Source organism: Apostichopus japonicus, chromosome 2 (assembly GCF_037975245.1).
Source record: "Apostichopus japonicus isolate 1M-3 chromosome 2, ASM3797524v1, whole genome shotgun sequence".
NCBI classification, from domain to species: Eukaryota; Metazoa; Echinodermata; class Holothuroidea; order Aspidochirotida; family Stichopodidae; genus Apostichopus; species Apostichopus japonicus.
The window spans coordinates 7,047,309-7,058,922 of record NC_092562.1 but is presented as its reverse complement, the minus strand read 5'-3'; the positions used below and the strand labels follow the sequence as shown (position 1 = coordinate 7,058,922).

The window sequence follows — 11,614 nt, the reverse complement described above, 5'->3', positions numbered from 1 at the left end:
TATATATATCTTTTTAATTCCACTATATTTTCTAGAACAATACTCTTTATTGCAAATTATGAATCATATCTTATTTCTCTGCTTATTTCTAACAATATATATGTTATATTCGTTGAATGCTAATCTCATTCAGAGCAGAAAGAGTCATAACTACTCCCCCCCCCCCTCTTCCCATATACATATACAGTAGTCATACATGCTCTAATGATGACGAAACACTTTATTCAGTAAATTAAATAGCCCCTGTTACCATCACTATAAGAGACAACAATCAACACAATACACTAAACTCAAAACATGTATACCAACCCTTTACTATAGTCAATCCCATATGGAAAAGAATGGTCGATTGGACACACCTAGATGTCTGATTGAAGATACGTACGGTTTAAGCTATTCCCAGGTATTGTGACCAAAGCAAACAGAAAGTTAATTATAAATAAATTCAAAGCTTGTGAAAAGATAAGCTAAAGATTAGATAACTTGAATGGGCAAAACCGACTTAAATCTTTAACGAGACATAGGTATTCTTGCTTTCAACCATTCTTTAAGACACGTTTGTTTATAAACAAACATATTATTGTGCACCTAATTAATACAAAAAACAGACCAACTAAAATGAGAGAAAACAAGAAAATTTCTTCAAACTGTGCCAATATATAACGAAATGACCACATGGTTTACAAACTAGAATAGTTTCCTGAATATAATACACAGAAGATTGCATGATTTGGGCAGTGCTGCCTCTGACTGGGAGAGAGACAAAGGACTTTTTAAATGTTGTCATGGAACATGCAAACTGGTGCCACTGCAGGTATAACCTGTTGTACTTTCTATGTGTTGTACTTAAGCCTGTTACATTAAGTTACCAAAATGATTCAACATTAAGTCATTAACATCCATTTGGAAAAATGATATTTTTGTTGGATGTTCTTTCCCTGTCAAAGACTAAACTATAACAGGTTTGGGCAAGAATTACACAGTGATTGATAAATTATCTGAAATTTTGTTGGGGAAATCAGGGATATTTTGAGGGTGCACATATAGTGAGGGGATTTGTCTCTCCCCTCCCAATAGAGAGGGGAGGGGAGGGACAAACCCCCTTACACTTGCTACCCTATAGTACACATGCACCCACTGTCGAGAAATTATTCTTAATTGTGACTACAAGTTTCTGTGCCTGACAACACAAATTGAACTACCACCGTACAACTTGAGTTGCAGTATAAAGTAGTAGTTATAGTAGTTATATATTGGACTTTCGGTCTTATTAAAATTGCAGTCTAATTTGGTGAAGCTCTTTCTGTGGGCTTGCACACAATTAAACCTTTTAAAACATCAGGAAGCGGTAGCTTGTAGATCTTATGAATTGGTGTTACTTTAATGATAGCCAATCTGCACAACTGAAGTAAAGATTGAACTGTCGGTAGCTTCCACACTCGTACTAAGCCATCTGTTGAGGAGGCCGCCATGTGCAAGGAATCATGGGAAAAGCTAACACTGAGGAATGTTGTTTGCCTTCTGCTAGAGTTACCTGGGCTGTGTGTGGGTATCTTAATGGCGCATCGTGGACAAGGGATGGTTGTATCCACTGCCATTTGGACACTCAAGTTTTGGGCATCATGAATGACTATATGAGAGTTGTCGCCTGCCACGGCCACCTTGGTACCTAGTGCATTAAAGCGCACAATCGTGGGCGATCCGACTGTGTCTTCATAAGGAACCATTCTTGTAAACCTGTCAGAGGACACACTGAAGAGTGCTAGAGACTTATCACTTGTACAGCATGCTATTAAGCCGACGCTCACCAAGGGATGAAAATCAAATGCCGAAGCGCAACACAAAAGTAGGTTCTGGTCAGATTTCTTCCTAGGTAGAACACCCAGCACCAGCCGTAATGTGTACCTACTGACTAGAAACATGGCACCCGTGCCAGTGGTCACCACTATAAGGGCACCGTCCGGTGAGAAAGCGCATGACATGTCCGTATTGTTGTTCAATGAACCGAGTTCTGCAAGACGTGGGAAGAGTTTAAGGCAAGAACGAGTCCAGTAGAGGTAAAATACGTCTGTGCAACACACAAAGAGGTTGGCATCACCATTGACAGCAATAATGCCTGCCGCTCTAGTGTCATCTGGAGATATGGATATACATTTGTAGTAGTTACTACGCTTAAAAATGGCGTCACGAACGAAGACATAGCTGGAATTCCTGACATGGCGAAATTCAAGATGATTACTGTCTGGGTAGCAGAGAAATCGAGCATCTTGCGAGGGCCGAACGCTTGCTGCCACTGGCCAGTTATTTCGTTTTCTTATGGTCAAAAGAGCTAGAAAGAAAACACAGAGGCACAATTAATGATAGATTACTGAATGTTAGCTATTTATTACTGATGGTTTGTACCATTGTATCAGGTCATTCTCCCTCCCCCCTATCTCCAAAATTCATGCAGAACTCTACGCTGTTCCCAGTGGCTTGCCACACCTCCCATCGCCAATCTGGGGAATGGTTCAGTCGGAGGATTTTTTGTGTATTCAGCTGGGGAAGAATTAGACCATATGCCGAGGGTCCCCCCCTCCATTTAAACCTCACACAAAGTACATTTTATCACGATCTTGTGTTTAGAGCTACTTATGTATATATTTAACTTACAGTCTAAATATGCCTGAGAGTGAAAAAAGTGACGTCTCATATTTTTTATGGCAACAAGCCCCAGACCCCCGTACGTGGGAGTCGGCTTCAATGACCCCAGAGCAGCACCCCTCCTTTACACACTCCTTGTTTCGCATCTGGTTCTTCCATTGAGGTTCAGGCCCCCTAAATCTGTCATGGGAAATTCTAAACTTGGTCCCCCACCTTTGAATCCTGCGCATGCCACTCGCAGTTAATGTTTTCCGTGTGGAACTACTAGACGTATCGTAGTACCCACGTGACAGTGTCGAATCTACCCCTGACTTATGCAACGCGAAAAGGTAAAACAAAAGGATTTTTAACAACAACAATGTGATTTGTGGCAACAAACATTTAAATATCGTTAAAAATGTGATTTGCAACAACAGTGCCCTTCAAAAAGTTTTTGGAGGCGTAGTCTACAATGGTTATGATATACGAATGTTCACATAAGAAAGTTTGGTGTTTGGTTTGCCGAAAATCATGTTGTTAACAATGTTCACATGGTTATTCATACAAATCACAATTACATTTTTGTTGCTACAAATCAGGACGTTGTTAACGAATTTTACCCTTTTGGCATTCCATAGTGACTTTGTTCTAAACTAGAGTTGAACAGGCCCTGCAGGGTATTATATAGTAACCAATCGCTTTGCCATTATAGTATACCCGGCTTGAAAAAAAAGTAACTTCAATTTCGCCGCTTACACTCTACGTTGCACATGGCTTATTATCCATGTTATTGGATTAGGATAAACGGAAAGAGAAATTAGGGTTTGATAAGCTGCTTCACAATAACAGATGAACTTTGGATGAATGTGTATACTATAATGTACAGCAATTGCAATAAACTTCTCTGAAAAGTAGATAACACAAATATATATTTTAGTGATGAAAACAATGGACGACTAACTGAAAGTATAGCTTGTAACCAAGTAAATGTATACTATGCTTACTAATTGCACAATTTTAAATCACTAATCTCGCACACATGTATCCATGTATCAATCTAAGAATTTTTACTCTCAGGGGTCATATGTCAACAATATATTTTCCTCCAGTCTCTTACAATATACTGGGGGAGGGGTTCTCAATTCCCTATTATAGAAGATCCACTGAGAATACACCCTCGATAGTCTTCTCAGCCTTGTTGTCACACCTGAACCATTGCCAGAGCGTAATCATAGGCTGTCACTACTGTAGTCAATTGTCTGACGCTCTCTCATAACAATTTGATTTTTCTTCAGGCAGCATTTATTGTTTGTCAATAATAGACAAGGAAGCAACACCGAGCGGAATAACTTACTTGTTGGTGAAATGATTGTATGTACAGTAGAATTACTGTGGCATGTTGTGGTGACTCACCTTTTTGGTCGTGGATTATGGGACCTCCGCATGTGGGCCTCTTATGTCCATTCATATTCCATATGGTAATGGCATCTTCCATCAACAATACTGCACTTCTAATCCAAACCCGCCTCGCAGCGGGACTTACACCCTGGATACTGATACAGGTTACCAGCCGACTGTCATCGTATGGCGGGAATACGCAGTCTGTTGTCAGACTTACAGATTGCAAGTCACGACGCTTGACTCCGTAGGCTCTGGCCAGATCGATGACCATAGTTAACTGCCCATGTGAGTCGACGTCACATGACGAGGAGCCCCACGAGGTCACCTTGGTGTTTTGAGTTGGTTTCATTTGACGCCATTTATATCGGGGGAAACTATAATTAGACTTTGCACGAGAAAATTGCACACTGTTGGTATTGCCCATTATTGCACATGTATGTAATAAACTTCTATGAGATGGATGGCAAGAAAAGAAGTGTTAATTAAACTTGAAGAACATTTCTATAGAGTATAAGTGATGCAAAGGGATATACTGGTGCCACAAAGAAACAGCATCATTACACCAGTGCCTTCTCTGCCCTCGTTCTAAGATCTTGTCACGCTGCAAAGAAATCAATAAAGAAAGCTATTGTAAGACCAAAGCCTAGGAAAAACCTTCTTTTGAAAGAGAAAATTTGGGCTTAGCCCTGCTCTTATCTCATACTGATGATCTCTTCAACAATGTGGTGACATCTTCCACGTTAATTTAAACATGCGACAATACAAACTTCCCAAATAGCCAGCAAAAAATAAATATCAATCTGCTGTGGGTGGCAGAAAGCATCCACTGCTATGGAATAAACGTAATACATGTGTATATTAATTGATTGGCAGATCCACTCTCCCTTTAGCATTCGCTAAAACAACATAAACAACAAGATGAAGCCCATTCGTTGGCGTAACCAGCTGGGGGCAGGAGCCCCCAGTCAAATGTTTAGCCCCCCTCAACTCCCCCCCCAATGACATTGGTGGGCGAAAAAAATATTGGACATATAGGACAAAATTCCTTAAAAAGCTCACTTTAACCAGTTCCCGGTTGACTTTAATCCGTATTGACCGAGATTCTCATCTATTCTGAACTACTGTATCAGCCAATTGCGTCTCAAGTTAAATAATATCCAATCATTTTGCTTTCTGTGATCGGTACGAGGCCCACACGACCCTCCCTTTGCTACTAACGCTACGTACAGTAACAAGATAACCTGCTACTGTACCATGCTTGTTATATCATGTGTATGGTTGAAGTATCGTTATATCAACTGTCCGAAGTTAATCCGACATTGTTATTTGGAAGCTGCAGCATAAATCATTATTATAGTAAATCATAGACAATGAGATAGCTCAAACTGTACTGTTGTAATGTACAGTAAATAGACACTGTTTTTAATTAAGATTATCTCCCCCAGCAGGTGTGGTGAAAAAGGCCCCTTTTTTTCATTATTACTCTGGTGCTAAAACAAGCCCTACATTGTTTCTCTTTTTCATCAGTAGATTAGTCACCAGCCCTGGCAACATACTGTATGCACTTGCTACTGAATATGTGCAGTGTCAACATATTATGTAATAGCAGTGCTAGTTGACCAGTGGCAACAGTTTATTTAAGTTAAGACAGGACGTTGCCATCTCCTGATTGGGCAGATTGGTTGCTACCCTGTACCTCTGTTTTAGTCCTCCCTATTATTCTTCCTGTTAAATGTATAAGCAGGGCACCCCTACCCACCAAGCAGTGAAGGCCACCTTTTGAAGTTGTGTAGGTATATAATTATTATGCTTATATTATTTGGAGGAAACTGGAAGGGTTTATATCCTATTTACATGTGGGAACTGTGGCAGAACTAGTTTTACTCCTTTTCACTGGATGGGAACATTTTCTTATTATTACATTACTATGGACACCCCAGCCGATCTATATCAATTGGCACCAGAAAGGAACAGAACTAGGAACCACCCGGCAACATATTTTACACAGAACTGTTTATTTGTATTGTTAAGTTTTTCGATGGAGGAGCCCCAAAGGTCAGGCTATAATTTCATAACTTTTTTATCGGTTATAATATATTAATATAGTAATATATTATATTAAATTATATATATCGACTTAAGTCCCTGCACTCTGTTGTCCAGTTACTTATTTATTTTGTATATGTGTCTCTAAGATAATGCTCAGGAGTCCTCATACTGAGCATTAGGATTTCCAAAGACCAAAGGTTATTGAGAAACTAACAAGAACCCTAGTGTTTGGTTCCCTTACAATAAGAATAGTCCAAACCAAAATGAGAACTTCAGACAAAACATTTGAACCCAATTGTCAAAATCCCATTGCTATACCATTTTTGACTTTTAAATTGATCCAAATTCTAAACTTGTTTTGGCAAATAACAAATTTTACTGAAAAAAAATGAATCATCTAGTTATAAAGAAATGCAAAGACTTTTGTAGACAAAGTGTGAACGATACGTTTATAATGTAAACAGTATGAGAACAGAGCACACAGGGTTATCAGCTAAGAGTATAGTGACTTTCTCCAAGCGCTCAGCCAATAAAAAATCAAAGGAAAGAGAGAGAGTGAGAGAGGGAGCACAAGCTAGACCATTGCAAAAGTACCTAAAATGGCCGAACTGGACGAACGCGAACCTTTCCCCCACTCGAAAGGTTTGCTCCAGCCTCCCCCCCCCCCTCGGATGAAAAAGTCTGGTTACGCCACTGAGTATAAGAACCGTTGTGACATTTTAACCCAATCCCCCCTAAATTTTTTTTACAAATTCTTCAGACTTTTTCATCTGATGACTTATGAAAACTTTGACCTTCACAGAAAACAACAGGATCCTGGACTTCGATAAAGTGCATTCACATTCCAAGTATCAACATTACTTTTCAATAACTGTGATTAAAGAGTTTTCAGTTTGACCTCTGCTGACCACAATGACCCGCACAGAGTTCTTGTTCTCAGTCAGATGGATTCTCACACTAGGTTTGTAGTTCTTCTTTCACTTTTGGAGTTATGTGTGTACAAGGTTTGCAGACTTTGACCTCTGGTGACCTTAAATGAGCTTTCATCACTTCTTTCAAACTTTACTGAGGGTTTTATCTTGTCTATACGTTTTTTATACTTTTCTCTATTAGTTCTGTTCTGACCTCAATAAATATGCAATGGGGTTCTGTAGTCTCTAGGATAAATCCACATTGCACGTACAGTATCACATTATGGTATCATGCATATACACAAATACATACACGCACACACACAAACACAAATCGCATAAATTCCTTAAGTCAGCGGCAGGAAATAATCAACCGTACCATAACATATTTAGCGCGTGTATTTTCTAACAATGATGATCCCATCAGTGTATACTCTTCAATTTCAAGCCTTATGAGCATCATAACATTCAGTCCTTTTCATTTTTAAAGGTTAGGTTGACCTATGAGTGTAAATATATACTTTTAAGTAATAGTTTGCACACGTTAGTACACAGATTAATATGTAAGTAATTGAATCATATGAAACTGACTGGAAAATGGAGGACAATGGAAAAGAGCAAAGAAATTGATGGCTAGAATGGGATTCGAACCGGTGACCTCTGGATTATTTCCAGATTAACAAGAACTTTGAGAACGAGAGAGAAAAATTCTAGAGTTTGGAAGAGCTAAGAAAGAACAATGGACTTGACCATCTGAGATCAATATTTCGAATCCTGTTCTACCCTAAATTTCTTTGCTGTTTGAAAATTTGTTTATAATTTCAGAGGTTGCAATCTTCTGTTGTTCAGTTCTAATACACATTTAATGAGCTCTTCCCCTAGCTCCCCCCATTCTCCTACCAGACTTGTTGTATTTTATTACGCATGTATATACAGGTACCAGGAAATGCACTAAAATGGACTACTAGGGATTACGTAATCATCTTAACCAGGATGCACTGTTGCATTGAAATACTGTATATAGGGCATAAGTTTACGCTATGAATATTATATTTGTTTGTAATTGGTATATTTACAGTAACAATAACTGAATGTAGTGTATGTTACAATAACTGAATGTTTACCATTGGCTTAAACAAGATTTTGGCTCATGATGCAGAGATTAATCATGGGTTTGAAAGCCTACTTGAACATTTCCAGAGCCTCTTCCTCACATACCATTTCTCAAGAGTTTGATAAGCAACACATAATTATTCAATATGTATGTTTACCTATCGTGTTATAAATGACTGGCAATGTGACATACATGAGACTTACTGGACAAAGAAAAATCTTATTCCTTAATCGAATATCCCAATCTGAGAGAGAGACAGACAGAGAGAGACCTGTAGAAGCTGATGTCTTCGCTTATGCAACACGAAAAGCACAATGGTACTGGTAAGAACACAGCAAAAGACAGCATAGTTTGCAGACTACCTGCACATTGAGGTCCATAGTACAGGACTTTTGAAAGGATTGAGGTTTGCAAAGCAAGGGAAATCGTTTCTAATCGCTTCCTGAAGTGAGTTTCTCTTGCTTTGCAGTTAGTATAGCCTGACCAAGTCAAATTTACATTATATGTTGGATAATTCAATAGTAACATTTCACATAAGATTTTGAAGAATATTTCAAATTTACATTATATGTTGGATAATTCAATAGTAACATTTCACATAAGTTTTGAAGAATATTTCCTTCATGTGATCAAATTCAACAGCATGTGGTTTTCGCACACCACTGATGGGGCAGTAGTTGGGCCCTATCCATATCAAGTTTATTTACCACTTCAATTTAATTCAATAATTTATGAGGTTTTCATACACTGAATCCTATTGACCCTGCAGAAGTAAGCTATTGACTTCTACAAGAAATACTAGGGATTTCAAAAGCACTCAAAAGGTGGAGTTACCAACTGTGACTAATTTCAGTCTGGACTTTGGCAGTTATCGTCTTTATATCAAAAAGGAGGGGAAGTTACCTGAATACAAGTTTAATATACGAATAAACTGCATGATCCACAGTAGCTTAACAAGACTTTTTCTTCAGTGGGGGGGGGGGGTACTTTGCACTATGCCCCATTCCCAAACACTTGAAACCATGGTAACGGTTATGAAAGTTGCTTTACCCAAATTGAACAATTTATTCCTGAGTTCCATCTGCTAAATTGAGAGATAGACCAAGTGAAAATATGAAATTAATACCGTGTAGAGGAAGTCAAGCGCATATAGCCAGAATTTAATCTTAGGGGGGGGGGGACGGGGCGGATTCAATTTATTGACCTGTCAACAAGAATGCTTTGGCGCTATCTGCATTGGATCCCAGGGGCCCGTTATTGGGCCCTGGTGGGGTACAGGGGCGAAGCCCCTGGAAGCTATACGATATGGTGGACTTAAGTGGCTTCAGAGCTGTCAAAGTTAAAATTATATTAAAATGTACAAAATACTGCATATGGTTAGCATAATATTGTTTAGAAGCTAATTCTAGGTGGCCTAGTCAAATCTGTGGCAATAACCAGTAAATACAAAACAAAAAATACAAAGGTGTCACAATGTGATGCCAGTTTCATGTTTACATTCTACAGCAGGATTGCTAGTTTTTCACAACCAGTTTGACACAACCAGTCAAATTTTGAGAATTTACTGTCCACTTTTGTTTGATTTGGTAGTTTACATTCCTTTGCGTTAGGGTGTAGGCTGCCGGCGTAGATAGCTTTTCAAAAGTGTTGGGGACAAATGTTAAAGTACACCCCTATGCATATGAAATTTGTTCGCATCACTGAGCACAAACACACACCATCACCCTGGCATAGATTCCTTTTGCCTTCGGCAAGGAATCAATGAAAAAATGCTCTGTTTGTAAAAAAATATGGAATATTTGTACTAAACAAATGAGTAATTGGTAATAACAACTGGATAATATGTACTTACAAATGAATAATTTGGTAAAAATTATGAACAATTTGTAAAAAGATGAATAATTGTTGTAACGAAGAAACAATTTGTAAAAACACATGTGTAAGTTGTAACAGCAAATGAAACATTTGTAAATTACAATTAAAACTTAGTAATTTGTTACAAGTAATTAATATTCTGAAGCTATTTTAAGAAAGTTATTGTAGTAGCATATAAAACTAATGTTTAATATTAAGCTAAAATGTTATAATGTGCACTGTGCAGTAGGGTTAACCCTAACCTTAGCAAGACCACAGACTAGCTCTGCATCAGTGTGCCACTGTATTGTATACAAAACAAATAACCTTTGACCTACACAAAAACAATGAGAGGGGCCATTTTGGGACACTGCTATCGGGAACACAAATGCACGGTGGTACATTTACACCCCTTCCCTTTATAAACTTTCAAAATTTCATTGATGGGTGATACCATTTCCCTGCTTGTTAATGTTTTCTTCCGAACAAACATGTTCATCAATGAAATAATGACAGGGCTCGAAGTTGGGGTGGGAATGGGGTCCTAAAATCCGCCTGCCTGGCTTATTAGTAGGTTGTTCAGTATACCACAGAGTAGTAGGCCTATTTACCAGGAAACTAAACCGTTTTGCTGAAACTGCACAATTACTATTTACTGAGCATATTTGCCTAGCAACTTAAACTTCAGTAAATGGTATATAGCTGCACTAATAACTCAGTGATTGTTTTCAACTGTCTCTGAATACTGTAAGATATTAATATTGAAAAATAAACATTCTGATCATAATTACGAAGGTATTAGTCGTTGATGCGCATCCATGATATACTACAGTATGATCGACCTGGAGAAATTGCTTAAGCAGACTTGGATGTTATCTGAACCCTCCCTTGGGAAAGTCGACGTATGCGCATATTAATTTACCTACAAAACCCAATTAAGGCTAAATGTAAGCAAATGTTCCAAAAGGTATAGCAATTGCGTATAAAGAGTGATTATAGGCCTACATTGGTGATTTGAAAGGTCGACTAACGGCGCTGACACACGCAATATATAGCTAGCAAGCATATAAGATAACACATTATGGAGCGTTTTACAAATTATGAGTCTACATAACAAAATATGAGCCTACAAATATGAGTGTTAATTGAAAATCAATGGCTAATGGACCAATAACTTCAGACAGAATTTGCAACTAGCTATAAACTGTTATATTTGTATTGCGGCAGGATTTTCTCCGTAAAGGAAAAAGTACGAACTCGTTAGTTTTTGGAGTTTTGAGATCCCTTTCTCATGGAGCCACACCAACAAACATGAATTGCCCAAATAAGTAGTACTTCACGATACTGCGACAAAAATAATACTCAGTATAAATGGCTTGACTTTTAACAACCAAATGGCCAAAAAGTTCAAATGAGAATACCTGGTAATACAAAAATAGCATCTTCTAATAAACCTGGAAAGTTGTTAGTAAATAACAATAGAAACAACATACTTGGCGATGTGTAACTGCTTTGTATATCTGTAACGCCATACGTCCTGCATACTGGACGAACCGATTCTTTGTCTCTCCGGAATTTTATTATCACAACAACGCCGTCACTGATGCTTGCGATCTTGCATCACATTACCCCGGCCAAAGGGTAAACACGTGCGTCAGAGCGC

The 11,614-nt window shown here is 38.3% G+C and overlaps 1 protein-coding gene across 3 annotated transcripts; it reads right to left on the bottom strand.

The window, feature by feature from the left end:
- LOC139976343 (uncharacterized) lies at window positions 1-11,602 on the bottom strand. 3 transcript variants are annotated; one of them, XM_071985037.1, is made up of 3 exons: window positions 11,445-11,602; window positions 4,036-4,624; window positions 1-2,329 (listed from the first exon to the last, which is right to left on the bottom strand). In XM_071985037.1, exons 2-3 carry the CDS (start codon window positions 4,445-4,447, stop codon window positions 1,284-1,286), a joined length of 1,458 nt encoding a protein of 485 aa, XP_071841138.1. In that variant the 5' UTR covers window positions 4,448-4,624; window positions 11,445-11,602; the 3' UTR covers window positions 1-1,283. The 3 variants fall into 3 exon arrangements, with proteins under 3 accessions (XP_071841138.1, XP_071841146.1, XP_071841153.1); XM_071985045.1 differs by having other exon boundaries at window positions 11,373-11,529; XM_071985052.1 differs by lacking the exon at window positions 11,445-11,602 and adding an exon at window positions 11,209-11,337.
- Between the last annotated feature and the right edge of the window lie 12 nt (window positions 11,603-11,614).

What these genes read in the sequence shown, in the direction of transcription:
- LOC139976343 (XM_071985037.1), bottom strand. Translation starts at nt 4,447, where the DNA reads ATGGGCAATACCAACAGTGTGCAATTTTCTCGTGCAAAGTCTAATTAT. An exon ending in CATAATCCACGACCAAAAAG is followed by an intron (nt 2,330 to 4,035) that starts GTGAGTCACCAC and finishes TTTTCTTTCTAG; the next exon opens with CTCTTTTGACCATAAGAAAA.